Source organism: Leucoraja erinacea, chromosome 5 (assembly GCF_028641065.1).
Source record: "Leucoraja erinacea ecotype New England chromosome 5, Leri_hhj_1, whole genome shotgun sequence".
Classification (NCBI taxonomy): domain Eukaryota; kingdom Metazoa; phylum Chordata; class Chondrichthyes; order Rajiformes; family Rajidae; genus Leucoraja; species Leucoraja erinaceus.
Genome location: NC_073381.1, coordinates 89212722 through 89233210, shown reverse-complemented (window position 1 = coordinate 89233210; position 20489 = coordinate 89212722). Strand labels below are relative to the sequence as shown.

General features: G+C 46.5%; 1 protein-coding gene and 1 long non-coding RNA gene across 2 annotated transcripts in view; one reads left to right on the top strand and one right to left on the bottom strand.

Annotated features, from left to right (window-relative positions):
- LOC129697528 (angiopoietin-2-like) overlaps nucleotides 1–15261 on the top strand; it is an 88582-nt gene extending 73321 nt beyond the window's left edge. The window contains exons 8-9 of the mRNA XM_055636179.1: nucleotides 5667–5797; nucleotides 14831–15261. Coding sequence (XP_055492154.1) covers nucleotides 5667–5797; nucleotides 14831–14994 — 295 coding nt within the window. The 3' untranslated portion in view covers nucleotides 14995–15261. The remainder of the gene's footprint in view (nucleotides 1–5666; nucleotides 5798–14830) is intronic.
- LOC129697531 (uncharacterized) overlaps nucleotides 1–20489 on the bottom strand; it is a 65910-nt gene that overhangs the window by 36501 nt on the left and 8920 nt on the right. The window lies entirely within an intron of this gene.

Genomic DNA, 20489 nt, shown 5'->3' with positions numbered 1-20489 from the left:
ATGTGCGGACACGGTGGCCGAAGGGTCTGTTGCACTCTGTACCTCCAAACTAAACCAGTTCATTTGGCAAATTCTGATCATATGCCAATGACCTGAAGTTAAAAGGCTTAGATTAATCCATCCACTTACCTATAAAGTGGACAGCTGTATCCTGTAGAAGACTCCCAGGATGCGCTGTGGAGCCGAACGACCGGCAGGCCACCAAGTACAACCCGGTGAACGGACTGCTTAGAATCAAGAGGGACCCAGTGGAGCTGCCGAGAACAAAGATGAACCCGGCGTGGATGGGCTGCCGAGAACAAGAGGGACCCGGCGTGGGGAGACGACTCAGAACAAAGATAGGCCCGGCGTGGGGAGACTGCTGAGAATAGACAATAGTCAATAGGTCCAGGAGTAGGTAATTCGGCCCTTCAAGCTAGCACCGCCATTCACTGTGATCATGGCTGATCATCCACAATCAGTGCCCCCCCCGTTCCTGCCTTCTCCACATATCCCCTGACTCCGCTATCTTTAAGAGCTCGAACTCTCTCTTGAAAGCATCCAGAGAATTGGCTTCCACTGCCTTTGAGAATTCCACAGATTCACAACTCTCTGGGTGAAAACGTTTTTCTTCATCTCCGTTCTAAACTAACCCCAACCCTTATTCTTAAACTGTGGCCCCTGGTTCTGGACTCCCCCAACATCGGGAACATGTTTCCTGCCTCTAGCGTGTCCAATCCCTTAATAATCTTATATGTTTCAATAAGATCTCCTCTCATCCTTCTAAATTCCAGAGTATACAAGCCCTGCAGCTCCTTTCTATCAGCATATGACAGTCCTGCCGTCCCGGGAATTAACCTTGTGAACCTACGCTGCACTCCCTCAATAGCAAGAATGTCCTACCTCAAATTTGGAGACCAAAACTGCACACAATACTCCAGGTGTGGTCTCACTAGGGCCCTGTACAACTGCAGAATGACCTCTTTGCTCCTATACTCAACTCCTTTTGTTATGAAGGCCAACATGCCATTAGCTTGCTTCACTGCCTGCTGTACCTACATGCTTACTTTCAGTGACTGATGAACAAGGACCCCCAGATCTTGTACTTCCCCTTTTCCCAACTTGACACTATTCAGATAATAATCTGCCTGTTTTTGTCACCAAAGTGGATAACCTCACATTTATCCACATTAAACTGCATCTGCCATGCATCTGCCCACTCACCCAAACTGTCCAAGTCACCCTGGCATCCTTATAGCATCCTCCTCACAGTTCACACATTTGCCCAATATGAATTTCCTTCAGTTCCTCCGTCTTCCCAGATCATCTGGCCACGAGTACATCAGGGAGATTGTTTGTGTCTTCCTTAGTGAAGACGGATCCAAAGTACCTGTTTAACTCGTCTGCCATTTCCTTGTTCCCCATAATAAATTCACCTGTTTCAGTCTCCAAAGGTCCAATTTTGCACCCTTGAAGACTGAACAAAGTCTGGAGAACATGGACTGAACAAAGATGGACCCGGCGTGGGGAGACGGCTGAGAACAAGAGGGACCATTGGGGAACTGCTGGAAACTATGAGGGACCCAGCGGGGGGCTGCCTGTGGCCATGTGCGGCGGTGGGCCTGGCTCGCCACTCCAAGAAGATAAGACTGCACCAAGAAATGTTGAAACGTTGTCGGCGTCAGAAACATGGCGTCTCTTTGTGTACTGCCTCGGTGAAGTCTGCTGTATGATTTTACTGGATTGTGCACAAAAACAAAGAATTTCACTTTACCAAGATACAAGTGACAATAAAGTATCATTGAGTATTGAGATCATTGTATGGTTGAAACAAAGGTCTGCAGATGCTGGTCAATACACAAAGGGACACAAAGTGTTGGAGTAACTCAGCAGGTCAGGCCGCATCTCCGGAGAACATGGATAGGTGACGTTTTGTCACTTTCCTCAGACTGTACTCAACGGTACTTGAGAAGCTCGACACCATACAGCCACCCTGTCTGTTTGATAGGCACCCTATCCACAATTAATCGCTCACTCCATTACCAACGCACAGCAGAAGCAGTTCACATGTTCTAGGAGCAGAATTAGGCCATTCGGCCCATCAAGTCGACTCCGCAATTCAATCATGGCTGATCTATATTTCCCTCTCAGCCCCATTCTCGTGCCTTCTCCCCATAACCACCCCCGCACTAATCAAGAATCTGTCGAACACTGCTTTAAAAATATCCATTACTTGGCCTCCACAGCCATGTGTGGCAATGAATTGCACCGTCCGCAAACTGCTTCTGCACCATTTGTTGGTTCGTGGGAACTGCTCCAGTACATCAAGCACGCAGGCGGACTGGACTTTGGACGTGTGGCATCAAAATATGGCAGCACCTGCATGTCACAGGGTCATACAGCGTGGAAACAGGCCCTTCAGCCCAACCTGCCCACACCGGCTAACATGCCCCAGCTACACCAGTCCCACCTGCCTGCGTTTGGCCCATATCCTTCAAAACCTGCCCTGTCCATATATCTGTCTAACTGTTTCTTAAATGCTGGGATAGTCCCAGCCTCAACTACTTCATCTGGCAGCTTGTTCCATACACCCACCACCCTTTGTGTGAAAAAGTTACCCCTCAGATTCCTATTCAATCTTTTCCCCTTCACCTTAAACCTATGTCGTCTGGTCCTCGATTCACCTACTCTGGGCAAAAGACTCTGTGCATCGACCCAATCTATTCCTCTCATGATTTTATACACGTCTACAACATCACAATTGTACATCTCAATAAGATGTATAAATATTCAAAAGGAATTTTACTCTACAGTTGCATATGTGAAAAATAAAGCAACAATGAACCATCTACAGGATGCACCACAGCAACTCACTGAGATTCCTTAGATAGCACCTTCCAAACTCAGGACTTACACCAGCTAGAAGGACGAGGGCAACAAAATCATGGGAATTCCACCAGATGGAAGTTCTTCTTCAAGCCTCCCGCCATCCTGACTTGGAAATACATCATCGTTCCTTCATCTTCGCTCAGTTGAAACCCTGAACCGATGTGCCGTGGCCTGTAGTGGGAGCCACCAAGCTGGTCGCCCGCGGCCGAACACAGGACCTGGTGGACTACAACCTCTAATTAAGCTCTAAACTACACAGACCTGGGGTGCATTGCTTTTGTCTTTGAACAATTATTGTTTGTTTAGGGACATATGACAATAAAACACTCCTGACTCATGTGGGGCAACCAGGGAAGGGCAATTAAATGCTGGCTCAGGCTGGAAAGCCCACACACCTTGAATGAATAAAAAACACATGTAACAGAAATGATAACCTTGCAAAAGGGATGAATGTTCAGTGCCTAGCCTTTGAGGTTTTTCACAGAACCATTCATGAAATTGGTGGGAAACAATCAACCTCAGTGTTTAGTGAGCATCAACCGGCAGCTCTGCATCATGAAATGAAGATTTCAGCTGGTTTTATCTCAAGTCAACTGCACGATTTTCTGAGAATAGATAAGATAAAGTGCCCAAACACTGACTAAGTTAATCTTGATTAATGTTAAGTTTAGTTTAGTTTAGAGATACAGTGCAGAAACAGACCCTTCGGCCCATCGAGTCCGCACCGACCAGCGATCCCTGCACACTTACACTATCCTACACACGCGAAGGATGATCTACAATTATACCAAGCCAAGTAGCCTACAAACCTGTACGCCTTTGGATTGTAGGAGGAAACCGCAGCACCCAGAGAAAACCATGCAGGTCACGGGGAGAACGTACAAACTCCATTCAGACATCACCCGTAGTCAGGATCCAACCCGGGTCTCTGGTGCTGAAAGGCAGAAACTCTACCGCTGCGCCACCATGCCACAGTGGCCCATTCAAGCCAGCGTCTGCAGTTCCTTGTTTCTGCAGTCACACTCATCTTGGTTTACAATTGATGCAACTTCAAAATTCTAAACTTTTTATCCAAAACACAATTTCTGCAAACTTTGTGTTTTGCGGATAATAAAACAGTTGCTAACTTATTTAAGATGCACACAAAGGAAAATTAGTAATGCACGGAGTTTGCCCCTCTCTTGAAAATTGACATTTTTTTAAACCAAATTATTTCAATCACCTTGGGTATCAAGAAGGTCAAGAGGGAAAGTCAAGAGTGTTTTAATGTCATGTGTCCCAAACAGAATCATGAAATTATTACTTATTGCAGCACAACAGAAAATGTGAATATAGTACTCTGTAAACAATATTATAAACAGAAATAAGTCATATATATATTATACACACACGCACACATATAGATACACATGCACACATATATATACATAAACTACACACATACTAAATGTCATAGGGCTTGAGCAAAAGGGAGAGGTTGAGCAGGCTCGGACGCTATTCCATGAAGCGCAGGAGGATGAGGGGTGATCTTACATAGGTGTACAATATCAAGAGAGGAATAGATCAGGTAGAAACATAGAAACATAGAAAATAGGTGCAGGAGTAGGCCATTCGGCCCTTCGAGCCTACACCGCCATTCAATATGATCATGGCTGATCATCCAACTCAGTATCCTGTACCTGCCTTCTCTCCATACCCCCTGATCCCTTTAGCCACAAGGGTCACATCTAACTCCCTCTTAAATATAGCCAATGAACTGGCCTCAACTACCTTCTGTGGCAGATAATTCCACAGATTCACCACTCTGTGTGTGAAAAAGGTAGATGCACAGAGTCTCATGTCCAGAATAGAGGAATTGAGAATTAGCGGACACAGGTTTAAGGACAGGTTTAGAGGGATATGGGCCACATGCAGGCAGGTGGGACTTGTGTGGAAGGGACATGTTGGCTGGTGTGGGCAAGTTGCGCTGAAGGGCCTGTTACCACGTTGTAAGAGTGTGTGTGACTCTATAATAACTAATTGCAAGAGGAATATCAGTGACCTTTGAACAAAGTGGTAATAAAATGCTGCCATGTACAACGCTATTTACCTTCCAACATTACCTTTTCTGTAAACATTTAATGGAGCAGGCTTATCGGTAGTTAAATATACTGTTGACTTTACTCTTGGCAATGTCAATTGAACTAAATAAAAAGTTTCCCACAATCATTTTATTCGGTTCAATTAAATGTCTCAAAGCGATCCAAAAGCAACACATGAAATTAAAAACAGATATAGTAAATCAAAGTGGAAATTTAGTGAAGTATGAACCTCGTGCTTCACCGTTCATTGGTCCTGGGGCGGGCAGTAACCGAGGGCAATACGAGTGTGTAACTGTTAATGAATCTCTCAATTATCACAAACATGAACCTGGTCCGACGGTCCGACGTATGTGCCAGGCTCATATCCCTCTGAAACTGTCCTATCCACGTGCCTATCCAAGATAGACACAAAATGCTGGAGTAACTCAGAGGGTCAGGCAGCATCTCTGGAGAGAAGGAATGAGTGATATTTTGGGTCGTGATCCTTCTTCAAACGCTGCCTGACTCACTGTTATTCCAGCATATTGTGTTTATGTTTGATATAAACCAGCATATGAAAATTTGTTTTTATCAAATAAAATGAATGATTAAATTGTTTCAAAAATTATGGTACAAATTGTAATACAAGATTAATGTCGACATGGGTGCTGCCTGTACTCATTACATTAAATGGACAAAAAAAGTAACAACATTTTCCATAATCTATTCTTTCTACAGAATACATCTTAAAGGTTACAGTGGAACAGCAGGCAAGATCAGCAGCTTCAGCCAATTAGGAAACTATTTTAGCACAAAGGATTCAGACAATGACAAATGCCTTTGCAAATGCTCACAAATGGCGTCAGGAGGTAAGGAGGAAAATTTGTCTCTTCTGCTTACTTTTTTAATGAACGATACACTGCATGCTACGTCACGGTTGGGAAGTGTACAATGGGGTCACGATGAGTGGCCAGAAACATCAGTCAGGACTGGTGAATTTATGATAGATAACCTCCTGTTTCATTTAGAAACAAAAGAATATCAAATATCAAATATAGACACAAAGTGCTGGAGTAAATCAGCGGGTCAGGCAGCATTTCTGGAGATGATGGATGGGTGATGTTTTGGGTCGGGATCTGCCCTCAGACTGGAGTAACTCAATGGGTCAGGCAGTATGTGTAAGAAGGAACTGCAGATGCTGGTTTGAACTGAAGACAGTCACAAAAAGCTGGAGTAACTGAGCGGGACAGGCAGTATCAGCATCTCTGGATAAAAAGGATGAGTGACATTTTAAGTCTGGACCCTTCTTCAATCCGAACAAGGATCCTGGCATAAAATGTCACCCATCTTTTTCTCCAGGGAGATGCTGCCTGAGCCGCTGAGTTACTCCAGCACTTTGTGTCTATCTTCTTTTTCATTTCCTGGAATTCCAGAAATTTACCTGTGCTTTAGGATCTTGGGCAACGTTTTTAGCTAAGAGGGTGATGAGTGTATGAGACGCAATGCCAAGAGTAGTGATTCAGGTAGATATGAAAGAGGCATTCAAGGGAATTTTGGATATGCATGTGGATATGTGGGAGTGGAGGGATATGGATTGTGCACAGGTAGCTAAGTAATACCTGTAGTCTTGGTATCAGGTACAACATTGCGGGCTGAAGAGCCTGTTCTTGTGCTGTCATTTATGTCCCGGTTATTGGAATTTAACCTGGTTATCATTAAGCAGATTTATAGTGAATTAGCTCAAATTATATATTTATTTGATCAGTATCTACAAAATTGTCTCATCCTTTGCCATGTTTGGGGGGGGGGAATGGACCAAATTCCACAATTGCAATGATTACCCCACAAAAATTAGTTCTGCTTGCTTAAATATAGGCTTGGTCAAGCACTTCCAAAATATTTAGCTTGTCAAGCTGAAAGATAGGTTTGGCAAAGTTCTGCAATTGGAAGTGGCAAGGTTATTTAGCACAAGCGGTTACTTGGCAGGTTGACATTCAAGGTTTGATGCCTGAAAACAAGGCAGAAATATATTTTTTTGTTTAGTTTAGTTTAGAGATACAACGCAGAAGCAGGCCCTTTGGCCCACTGAGTCCACAACAACCACCGATCACCCAGTACACTAGTTCTATCCTACACACTCGGGACAAATTTACCGAAGCCAATTAACCTACCAAACCTGTACGTTTTTGGATTGTGGGAGCAAACCGGAGCACCTGGGGAAAACCCTTGTGGTTACAGGGAGAACGTAAAAACTGTGTACAGACAGCATCCGCAGTCAGGATCGAACACGGGTCTCTGGCGTTGTAAGGCAGCAACTCTACCACTGCACCACCCTTGGAACTAGCAACATTAATTATTATAAAATGATATAAACTGTTACTTTGCAGCTTGGTATATAACGATTTATGCCTGAAAACATGGCACAAATATTTGCAGACTCTCTCACACTAAAATACATTTCAGTATTTTGCCGTGAGTGAAGAGATATTCTGATGGGTTGCTCCAATCACGGTTTAATCACCCAATTAAACTAGACCTCTTTGCTTGGACCAAGCCGCAGCTGAGTTTATTTGTGAAACTAATTATTTGCTGTCGGCTTGATTTATGGTTTAGTTCAGTTATGTAATCTGTGCTGCATCTTGGTGGAACCAGTCTGTTGCTGAAGGTTCTCCTCTGGACGACCAGTGTGTCATGGAGGGGGTTTGCTGTATTGTCCAAGATGATCTGCAGTTTGAGGAGCCAAGGAAAGGTGGAGCCCACAATGTGTAGGAAATAACTGCAGATGCTGGTTTAAATCGAAGGTAGGCATAAAATTCTGGAGCAACTCAGCGGGACAGGCAGCATCTCAGGAGAGAAGGAATGGGTGACGCTTCAGGTCGAGACACTTCTTCAATAAGGGTCTCGACCCGAAACGTCCCCCATTCTTGCTCTCCAGAGATGCTGCCTGTCCTGCAGAGTTACTCCAGCATTTTCTGGAACCCACAATAGTACATTGTTTGTTGTGGAAGAGGTGCTAACAATGAGATACAAGGATGTGAAAAGCAGCTTAAGGGCGGGTCCCACCAGCATGCGCCTGCATGCGGCTAGCGCAACCTAACGCGGTCGCTTGAGCTGTACGGCTTCGTGGGGCTGGTCTCACTTCGATCGCCGGAGCCGTATGGAGTTGTGTGGGGCTGGTCCCGACATCGCGCTGTGCTCCGAAAAACTGACTGTCCAAAAATTCCGCACGGCAATGGCTGTCGGCCCGCAGCCGCATTGAGGCTGTACGCACCGCCTCGACGGGCATACGCAGCGTCTCGACGCCGGGAAGGGGAGGGGAAAGAGGGAGAAAGCAAGGACTACCTGAAATTGGAGAAGTCAATGTTCATACTGCTGGGGTGTAAACTACCCAAGTGAAATATGAGGTGCCGCTCCTCCAATTTACGGTGGGACTCACTCTGGCAATGGAGGAGGTCCAGGACAGAAAGGTTCGGAATGGGAGGGGAAGTTGAAGTGCTGAGTCACCGGGAGATCAGGTTGGTTATTGGGAACTGAGCAGAGGTGTTGTGCGAAATGTAGTACAGGTGCACAACCTTTTATCCGAAAGCCTTGGGACCAGACACTTGTCGGATTTCGGACATTTTCGGATTTCCGAATGGAAGATTTTTAGCGTAGATTAGGTAGGTAGCGAGGGCGGCTTGAAAAGTCTGGAGCGGCTGCCTCCTCCCCGGAGACCGGGGAATCATTGTAAATCATTGCATAAATGTTAGTCAGTTAGTTTGGAGGGATTTTATGTGGTGGTGGTGGTGGTGAAGGGGGAAACTTTAATTCTTAGTCCCCTACCTGGTCGGAGAGGCGGGGAGCGGGCAATGCCTTACCGGGTCGCCGTGCAGTAAGCTCCGGAGCGCTGTGGCCGCCGACTCCCAACATCGCGGAGCTGGGGGCTGCGGGCGTCCGGCCGCGGGCGGCGCTGGTTGTAGCTCCGACCCCTGCAACAATACCCCTGGCTGCACGGCGCTCCAAATCCAGCGCCGCCCGCGGCCGGACGCCCGCAGCCCCAGCTCTGCGAATGTTGGGAGTCGGCGGCGTCCCAGCGCTGGGATACCAGCGGGGAGCGGGCAATGCCTTACCGGGTCGCCGTGCGGTAAGCTCCGGAGCGCTGTGGCCGCCGACACACAACATCGCGGAGCTGGGGCTGCGGGCGTCCGGCCGCGGGCCGCGCTGGATTTGGAGCGCCTCGCAGCCAGGGGTAGAGTTGCCGGGGTCGGAGCTACAACCGGCGCCGCCCGCGGCCGGACGCCCGCAGCCCCAGCTGGGAGTTGGCGGCCACAGCGCTGCGGAGCTTACTGCACGGCGACCCGGTAAGGCATTGACCGCTCCCCGTCTCTCCGACCAGGTAGGGGACTAAGAATTAAAGTTTCCCCCTTCACCCCCCCCCCTTTCACATAAAAGCCCTCCAAACTAACTGACTAACATTTAAGCAATGATTTACAGATGTTTAAGTGTCTCCCCGGTCTCCGGGGAGGAGGCAGCTGCTACAGTAGTACAGACCTGGGTTGACCGTGGGTCGTTTCGGGTCAAGTTTGGCGCCAAACGCGAGCTTTGGTGTGCAGACGACATCCTGGTAAAAATGGCCGGTTTTCGGAGTTTTTCGGTTTCCGGAACTCCGGATAAAAGGTTGTGCACCTGTACCCATTATTTTTAAAACAGTACTGTATGGTGGCGCAGCAGTAGAGTTGCTATCTTACAGAGTCAGAGACCCAGGCTCGATACATACTAAGGGTGCTGTCTGATCGAGTTTGTACGTTCACCCCATGACCTGCACGGGTTTTCTCCGGGGGCTCCAGTTTCCTCCCACACTGCAAAGACAAGTTTGTAGGCTAATTGCCTTGGCCAAATTGTAAATTGTCCCCAGTGTGTGTGTCGGAGAGTGTGAGTGAGCGGGGATCGCTGGTGCACGTGGACTCGGTGGACCGAAGGGCCTGTTTCCGTGCTGTATCTCTAAACTAAACTAAACTTGACCCCTAGTTCTGGATTCTACCACTAAAAGAGAGGTCATCTTCATATCCATCCAACCAAGACCCCTCAGGAATTGTTTCAATCAAATAATCCAGTTCTGACGAAGGGTCTTTGACCCACACAATTATATATTTCTCTTCCCACAGATGTGGCCTGACCTGCTGAGTATTTCCAGCATGTTCTGTTTTTACATTAGATATCCCACATCTACAGTTCCTTTGATTTTCAACACTTCATCCTGTCCAAACTTCACGGCAAATGGAGATTGATTTCACATTTGTGAAGCACAGCGTGTTGTCAAAATACAGGAAATCAAACAAATCAAATTTAAGGTTAAATTCATTGCTTTAATCATCGCAAGCATGTCGAACTAGATTATCTTCAGAACGCTAGCCTGGGAATTTCTGATTCAATTGGTGTCAAATGTCTCAGCAGCAAAAATGAAGGTGGTCTTTCACAGTCTGAATTCTAAATATCTACTGGTCCTGTTAAACCCAGAGAGAACATCCATAGCGGTCCAGTTTTCAACTAACTGTGTAAAAAAGGAACTGCAGATGCTGGTTTATACCGAAAATAGACACAAAGTGCTGGAGTAACACAGTGGGTCAGGCATCATCAGGAGGAGGAGGATGGGTGACGTTTCGGAACGGGACTTTCTTCAACGAACTGTATCAGCAATGACCGACCGTCGTGCTCATCAACATTTTATGAAAACTGTGCCATCAACAATGGGCGGCACAGTGGCGCAGCGGTAGAGTTGCTGCTTCACAGCGCCAGGGACCCGGGTGCGATCCTGACCTCGAGTGCTGTCTGTGTGTGGATTTGCTTGTCTCCAGTGATCGCCAGTTTCCTCCAACATCCCAAGAACACGCAGGTTTGTAAGGTTAATTGGCCCTCTGTAAAATTGCCCCCAAGTGTGAAGGGAGTGGAGTAATCGGCCTCTGTGAATTGCCCGTGTTGGATGGGGAAAGTGGGGTAACAGAACTAGTGTGAACGGGTGATTGACGGTCGGCGTGGACTCGGTGGGCCATAGGGCCGGTTTATCTTGCTGTATAGTTTCGATTAGTTTAGTTTAGATATACAGCGCGGGAACAGGCCTTTCGGCCCACCGAGGCCTCTGCGACCAGCGATCCTATGCACACTAACACTATCTTACACACACTAGGGACAATTTACAATTTTACCAAGCCAATTCGCCTGGAAATTTGTATGTCTGTGGGATGTGGGAGGAAACCGGAGTTCCTGGCTAAAACTACAGGGAGAACAAACAAACTCCATACAGACAGCACCCGTAGTAAGGATCAAACGCGGGTCTCTGGCGCTGTAAGGCTGCGTCATCGTGCTGCCTTATCTCTAAACTAAACAGTAAAGACATGCAAAAAAACTATTGCAAATGAATACTGAGTTATGCTGAGAAAACATGAGCTGCGTTTGCCCTTAGAATTTTCCGAGGGATGCTCCTTCCCTTCACGACATTGCAGGAATGGTCGCGACTGTCCATCACCTTGGGAGGTTAACCCACAGTGCCATGCCATTCTACTTAAGGCTATCCTGTCACCATTGCTGATCTACCAAATGCAGCACAATTCCATAATGAGATTTAGGAGGAGATCACGCTGGTCTCTACAAGAACAATCTGTGCATCGTACATAACACTCAATAAATATAGATTTTTTTTTCTCTTCGGGTGCGTTGAGAGTTTACTCTTACACAGGGCTGTGGAAAGAGAATCAGTGCTTGCTAAGATTGTTTCAGAGCAGTTTTGTTGGGGAGCGATCTTAGTCTTGCTACAAACATGACAAGTTAATGAGTGACGAGAGGTGTCACACTCCCAAGCAAACACTCATCCTGCAGTGTGGCACAGTGGCGCAATGGTAGAGTTGACGCCTCACAGGGCCATAGACCCGAGTTCAATCCTGACAACGGACGCTGTCTGTACGGAGAATGTCTGTTCTCCCTGTGACCGTGTGAGTTTTCTCTGGGTGCTCCGGTTTCCTCCCACACTCCAAAGACGTGCAGGTTTGTAGGTTAATTGGCTTCTGCAATTTGATCCTAGTGTGTGGGATAGAACTCGTGTACGGGTGATCGATGATCGGCGCAGCCCTCTTCCACATTGTATCTCTGAATCTAAAACTAAGGTAACCTCCCTCAAAGTACCCTCCTCCTCCATCTTCCTTAATAATAATAATAATAATAATACATTTTATTTATGGGTGCCTTTCAAGAGTCTCAAGGACACCGTACAAAAATTTAGCAGGTAGAGGAAAAACATGTAAGGGGAATGAAATAAATAGACTAGTACACAAAGTAAAGACAGAATACAATTCAAAACACAATATGAGGCAATTAATGCACAGATGAAAAGGGAGGGGGACGTGGGGCTAAGGATAGGCAGAGGTGAAGAGATGGGTCTTGAGGCGGGACTGGAAGATGGTGAGGGACACGGAATTGCGGATCAGTTGGGGAAGGGAGTTCCAGAGCCTGGGAGCTGCCCTGGAGAAGGTTCTGTCCCCAAAACTGCGGAGGTTGGACTTGTGGATGGAGAGGAGACCGGCTGGAGAGCTTTCCCATTCTCCTGCATGCGTCCCCTCTCTCATCTTGAAGTCTGCGGTTAGAAAGAATTCAGCACAGCAGCAGTTCAGGGTTTTGATAAATGCCAGCTCCATTCTCCATCATGTACAATGCTAGATGGTCAATCATCATTATTACTATTCTTTAATTAAAGCCAGGAGAGTAAGGACATACATCAACATGAAATCCCACTTAGAAATTACTGACAAGGCATTTTACATGCTGCAGATGGATGCAGTAGCTCCTCACTACTTACTCCCTTGCCGATTCTCTCAAAGTATCCGGTGGTATTTTAGCTGCCGCACTTAACTCTGTGAACATCGCAATGTACGCAGCTGGTGCTATCTTAGATTGCCGGAGGAGAGCACGCAATATTAAACAGCTAGGAACCAAAAATGTAAAATATCTAAAACATCTCAAAGTAAAGCTAAAAACATCTAAAATTAAACATCTTGCTGCTTCACAGCGCCAGAGATGCGGGTTCGATCCTGACTACGGGTGCTGTCTGTACAGAGATTTTACGTTCTCCCCGTGACCGCGTGGGTTTCCTCCCACGTGCCAAAGATGTTTAGGTTTGTAGATAGATTGGCCTCTGTAAATTGCTCCCAGTGTTCAGGGAGTGGGATCACTTGGGTTAATTGGATTCTGAAATTAGGTGATTGCTGGTCAGCATGGACTCGATGGAAGAAGGGCCTGTTTCCACAAAGTAACTCGAAACTAAACTAATCCCAATCTCTAAAATTAAAAACTAAAAATAGAAAACAAAAACAAGAGCTAATCCAACACATCAAGCTAATTTACTATTCCTAGGATTAAAAGTTACAGCAGATTCAATTAGTGTTTTACAAGAATGATCGCAGGGCGAGTGGGTTAACGTACGAGGAGCATTTGACGGGACTGGGTCGGTACTCGCTGGAGTTCAGAAGGTTGAGGGTGGATCACAATTAAACCTACTGAATAATGAAAGGCCTGGATAGAGTGGATGTGGAGAGGATGTTTCCAGTAATGGGAGAGTCTAGGGCATTGCCTCAGAATAAAAGGACGTACTTTTAGAATGGAGATGAGGAGGAAATTCTTTAGCCAGAGGGTGGTGAATTTGTAGCATTCATTGCCACATACGGCAGTGGAGGCCATGTCTTTGGGTATTTTTAAGGCGGAGGTTGATAGGTTCTTGATTAGTAAGGGCGTCTAAGGTTAAGGGGAGAAGGCAGGGGAATGAGATTGAGTACAAAAGATAGACCAGCCATGATTGAATGCGGAGTAGACTCGATGGGCCAAATGGCCTAATTCTACTCCTATGTCTAACGGTCATTAGTTTTTCTGAGAAAGATTCAGTGAATATAACTGAAGGCGGTTGCAGAAGATTTATATGCAGACCTATTAAATTCACTATGCTCCTCTCATAGGCTTGTCAGTCGAACTACAGCTCACAAAACTTTCCAAGCTTATGACCCAAACAATTGATTTAATGAAGTACGATTTCCTATTGAATCTGCCTCAACCACCATTTCAGGCAGCTCATTAAAATCTAACTGTGCAAAAATAAAATCTTCTCGTTTCACCTCTCATTCCTTGACCAATTACCTTAAATCTGCTCTCAGCTTATCGATCTTACAGCAGACAGATGGTCATAGCTCTCTCTTGCCAAAAACTCCAATGATTTTGGACACCTCCATTAAACGCCTTTGCTCTATTGATTCATTTCATTCGTCTATGTATATTAACAAACCATTTAAATGATACCCACAGTATAATGAAAGGATACATTGTGCTTCCTAAGAGTATTATTTTCTAATTAAATCACATTCAAATGTATTGACATTAATTTGGAAATGATTAGTCAATAAGAATCTTTAACACGATACATTTAAGTTTAAATTAAATGTCCAGTGATAAAATTGGATTAGTGTGATGAAAAGAATAAGCTAATTTTATTTCTGTAAGATTTATTTAATGCCCCAGGGTCACCACCAATTAGAGTCAAAGAGTCACACAGCGTGGAGATAGGCCCTTCGGCCCAACTTGCTCACATTGACCATAAGGTCCACACGACTACTAGTCCCACCTGACTGCTTTTGGTCTATATCCCTCTGAACCTGTCATATCCATGTAGCTGTCCAAATGTTTCTTAAACGTTGCGATACCACCTGCCTCAACACCGCCTTCAGCCACGCGTTCCATACACCCACCACCCTTTGCGTGAAATTCTGTTGCCTTACTGGGCAGATAGATCAGCCATGATTGAATGGCAGAGTGGACTTGATGGGATGCCAATGGCCTAATTCTGCTACTTGAACTTATCCCATTTGATGTTTGTCTCTCTTCACTTGCAGGATGGTGGTTTGATGCTTGTGGTCCTTCCAACCTGAACGGATTATACTATTCAGCAGGAGAGAATATAAAGAAATTCAATGGAATCAAATGGTACTACTGGAAAGGTTCAGGATACTCCCTGAAAGCTACTACAATGATGATCAGACCTGCTAACTTCGAATGATGGATTTAAATGGATGAATCGATTTTTGTCAGACCAAATAATGTACAAAGACATTTTGTATCAAATGTGTAAAGGACTCAATTACAAGCATGTTTAAAATGTTGATCAATATGTACACTACACGTTAATATTTTAACTTGCTATTTTGAAGTGAAGACAGGAATGAATGAACAGATATGGACAAAATTGCTTGTAAATCGCATTTCATCTAGTTTTGTATTAATTCTGTTTTATGAGGTCGTTTCTTTAATAAAGACTCCAATGTGGCTGACTGCCTGGAAGAGAAGGTTCTTTTTATAATCTCCCCCAGATTTCCCCTCACAGAATGTAAAAGACAAATGTTGCACATCTCAACTTGCATGTTATTAAGTGATCAATACATAAGCAGTTTAGTTTAGTTTAGTTCAGAGACACAATGCAGAAACAGGTCCATCGGTCCACTGAGTCCGCACCAACCAGTGATCCCTGCACGCTAATACTATCCTACAGGTAGACAAAAAGCTGGAGAAACTTAGCGGGTGAGGCAGCATCTATGGAGTGAAGGAATGGGTGACGTTTCGGGTCTCGATCTGAAACGTCACCCATTCCTTTGCTCCATAGATGCTGCCTCACCCGCTGAGTTTCTCCAGCTTTTTGTCCACCTTTGATTTTTCCAGCATCTGTAGTTCCTTCTTAAACAATACTATCCTACACACTATTTTCAATTTTACCAAGCTACTTATCCTACAAACCTGTACGTATTTGGAGTGTGAGAGAAAACCGGAGCTCCCGGAGAAAACCCATGCAGGTCACGGGTAGAATGTACAAACTACGTACAGACAGCACCCATAGTCAGGATTGAACCCGAGTCCCTGGCGCTGCAAGTTAGCAACTCTACCACTGCGCCACTGTGTTGCCCCACAGTTCCCCCATACTGATTGCAAGAGAATTTGTTCTTCTGCAGATTAATACAGATCACATTCTCCAGACAAAATGACTGGAACTTAGAAAGTCATAAATATTATTAAAAAGCCATGCACAAGTTGAAAATATCAGTTATTTCAAGATAATATTAGCCAGCATTAAGCCTTTGCTGATCTTGATATATTTTTTCTTATAGTTCATATAACATCGAAAAATATACAGGAACTGTATCAAATATAGTTTAATTTTTGTATTGCAGGTATATACTAAGACTTAAAAAATACGTTAAATGCAATTGTAATATTCTGCGCAAGTTCTGCATTACAGGTGCACAACCTTTTATCCGACAGCCTTGGGACCAGACACTTTTCGTAATTCAGAATTTGTCGGTCTTCGGAATGGAATTTTTTTAGCGTAGATTTTAATGGCTGGCTCAGTGGTAGAGTGCTCGGTTCATATCCGCAAGGTCGCGAGTTTGCGCCTTGATCCCGGCAGTTACTCGGTCGCGAGTTTGAGTCTTCAATGTCGTTTTTTAATGCAGAATAAATGTTTGTATGAAATGCAGTGTAGGAGAGGTGTACTGACTGTGTCGGCAGAACTTTGGAAGTGATTGCCCACCAGTCTAAAACGCCGCTGTGTCTCCCTGTCCCTGGGATAGCAGGGGGCGATCAAACAGCACAATACCCCCCTCCCCCTCCAACTCCAGAGGAATCCGCTCCCCGATGGGCCGCTACGGCGACAAGTGGCAGTTTGCCCACAGCCCGAGCTGCGCCACCCCAAGAACACCTTGCACACCATCAGCTTCTGCCCCTACGTGTTCCTCTGGAGTTGGAGCGGGGCTGGGCTGGAGTTGCTGCTGGCTGTGGGTCTCTGGGATCTCCGTGCTTGCAGTGGGCCTGGGGGTCGCTGTCCCGTTGGTCCTGACGTCTCCGGCCACCCCCCTGGACTGGAGCTGAGACTGGGAACTGTACCGCCCTTGCCCCCTCCCTCTGCAACTGCAAACAACCCCACTCTCCTGCAAGGGCGGTACAGTTCCCGGAGGATAGCAGGTGGCCGGAGACGTCAGGACCAACAGGAACCCGCTCCCCGATGGGCCCCTACGACGCCCCGAGCTGCGCCCCGTCATCCGCAACCCAGGTTCCTCTGTAGTTGGAGCTGGGCTGGGCTGGGCTGCTGCAGGCTGTGGGTCTCTGGGTTCTCCGTGCTTGCGGTGGGCCTGGTGGTCGACGTCCAATTGGTCCTGACGTCTCCGGTGACTGCACTAGCCTGCTGGCTGCCATCGCCGACGTGAAGACAGTACAAAGCCCCCGCGCCGGTGCGATGAGCGGGGAGCTGGAGAGGGGAGGGATGGGGTCACACACATGGCCGGGGAGCAGAGGGGTGTAGGTGGGGTGAAACTGAAGGGAGCGACAATCTGCTGCTGCCTGCACGCTGAGTTAGAAAGTTCCCACGCAAGACTCACGATACACTGTGTATCGTGTCTACCGTGGGAACTTTTTAACAGCGGGCAGGTAGCAGCATATTATCAATTATTACCCCTCCCGCGCAATATACTCTCACCTTCTCTTTTATGGATGGGGATTTAGTTCCCCTTTCTTCGAGGACCGACCGGAGGTTCCGCTGTCACCTCTGCGGGCCGCCCTCGGTGAACGTCCTGTCTCCCTGTCCCTGGAATAGTAGGGGGCGATCAAACAGCACAATACCCCCCTCCCCCTCCAACTCCAGAGGAATCCGCTCCCCGATGGGCCGCTACGGCGACGTGGCAGTTCGCCCACAGCCCGAGCTGCGCCACCCCAAGAACAAGACGTACCCCTTGCACACCATCAGCTTCTGCCCATACGGGGAGCGTGTTCCTCTGGAGTTGGAACGGGGCTGGGCTGGAGTTGCTGATCTGGGATCTCCGTGCTTGCAGTGGGCCTGGGGGTCGGTGTTCCGTTGGTCCTGATGTCTCCGGTGACTGGCACTGTGCTGCTGGCATCGCGACGTGAAGCCAGTACAAAGCTCCCGCGCCGGTGCAATGAGCGGGGAGCTGGAGAGGGGAGGGAAGGGGTCACACACATGGCCGGGAAGCAGAGGGGTGTAGGTGGGGTGAAACTGAAGGGAGCGACAATCTACTGCTGCCTGCACGCTGAGTTAAAAGGTTCCCACGCAAGACTCACGATACACTGTGTATCGTGAGTCTACCGTAGGAACTTTTTAACGCAGCTGGCAGGTAGCAGCATATTGTCAATTATTAACCCTCCCGCGCAATATACCCTCACCTTCTCTTTTATGAATGGGGATTTAGTTCCCCTTTCTTCGAGGACCGACCGGAGGTTCCGCTGTCACCTCTGCGGGCCGCCCTCGGTGAACGTTTTCAAGGACCTTTCTTCAAGGACCGAAAAAATGTCGCTATTCGGAGGTTTTCGTTATTTGGATCTTCGGATAAAAGGTTGTGCACCTGTATCAATACCGAGTTGAAAATTTGATTATCCGTTTTGGGGCCATTCTTTACCCATCAAACCTGCACATCTTTGGAGTGTGGGAGGAAAGCAGAGCACCCGGAGGAAAACCCACATGTTCACAGGGAGAACGTGCAAACGCTGTACAGGCAGCACCCGAGGTCAGGATCAAACCCGGGTCTCTGGCTGTAAGGCAGAAACTCTACCTTTGCGCCACTTTACACAAACTTTCATTTCAGTTATAATATAGTTTCATCATCTTGGAGGGCAGAAACGTCCCATTTCTTTTGACTATCGGTCCTGACTTCGGGTGTTGTTTGCGTGGAGTTTGCATGCTGTCTCTGTGACCGTGTGGCTTTCCTCCGGGTGCTCCGGTTTCCTCCCACATCCCAAAGACATTCGGGTTTGTAGATTAATCGGCTGCTATAAATTCCCGCTCGTGTGTAGGGAGTGGATGCGAAAGTGGGATAACATAGAACTAGTGTCGACGGGTGGGCAATGGTCAGCGGGCCAAAGGGCCTGCTTCCAAGCTGTATCTTTGAACCAATCATTGGTGAACTCCACTCTGGAGATGGTGCGGATTGTTCAAGAGATGGCAAATTTCCGCTCTCTCAATTTTCATTCAAACGACCGAAATGCTCAAGCATTCCCTATAACATATGAAGATGTTTACTCAAAACTCAAAAACTACCAATGACAGACTTTCTTTTCAATTCCAAAAGCAACCAGAATATTTGCTTCTGACAGCGAGAAACGAAATTAATGTAGAACTTCACGGACAGAAAAATGGAAAAGTGTAAACATAAGATTTTAGTTTAGTTTTAGTTTAGAGGTACAGAGCGGAAACGGGCCCTTTGGCCCATCGAGTCCGTAACTCCACAATCCCTGCACACTAACACTATCCTACATACACCAAGGACAATTTACATTTATACCAAGCCAATTAAAAGGCCTATCCCACTTTCACGACCCAATTCACGATCTCTGCCGAGTTTGCCCTTAACTCATACTCGCAGCATAGTCGTCACGAGGTCGGAGATAGGTCGTGATGCTAGTCGTAGGTACTCGTGGCATCAAGTAGGTCAGGGCGTTTTTCTAGCCTGATGAAAAATGTCCACGAGTAAAAAAGGTCGTGAATTAGGTCGTGAAAGTGGGACAGGCCCTTAACCTACCAACCTGTACGCCTTTGGAGTGTGGGAGGAAACTAAAGATCTCAGAGAAAACCCACGCAGGTCACGGGCAGAACGTGCAAACTCCGTACAGACCGCACCCGTAGTCAGGATCAAACAAGGGACCCGGGGCTCTGACGCTGCAAGGCAGCAATTCTACTGCTGTGCCACCATGCCGCCCAGTTGACAGGACAATTGTTCTGAAGAGAGAACATTGCAGGTAATTCTCCCAAGTATAAGTTCCCTCAATGCCATCCAAACATTTTGAATTCTCCTCAGCCCACCAAACATGATATGGAAATATTAAACATGAAAGTAAACGTCTCCATCAGAAAAGTCAATACTTTTCAAAATCTTTCAGATACATATACCCTTTGTTTCTTCCTTGTACGCTTAAAGAATCCACTTCCAACTCCAGATGTATAAACATATAAGGTTCATGCTAACAAATCTCTATTCTCATTACTTCAACTGGAATACTGAATTGAAGGCAGATTTCAATGTTGTGGTTACTTGCAGATGATAATCAACAACAAAAGATTGAAGCGTACAAGCAGTTTCCAGTGCGAAGGAAAGCTGCACTAGACATGCGCACAGAATAAAGATCATTTAAAGTATCTGCACACAATTGCTCGAGAGAATCTCCATTTCACCACATTCTTTAAACTCCAGTAAACTCCACAATTACAATACATAAGGTGCAAATAAAAGCATGAAATCGCATGGGATCCAGGCTGAGCTAGCCGGCTGGATTCAATAATGGCTTGGTGGAAGGAGTCATGGGCTGGCAGTGGATCAGGTAGGTCATGGTAGGTCCGTGATCAGGGGTGTATTGCAGAGATCTGCTTGGGTTCACTGTTGCTCGTCATCTATATTAACGATTTGGATGGCAATACAGCTCATGTCGTTGGTAAATTTACAGACAACACCAACATTGGTGGCATATTGGCCAATGACAAAGGCAATCGAAGCTTACAAATGG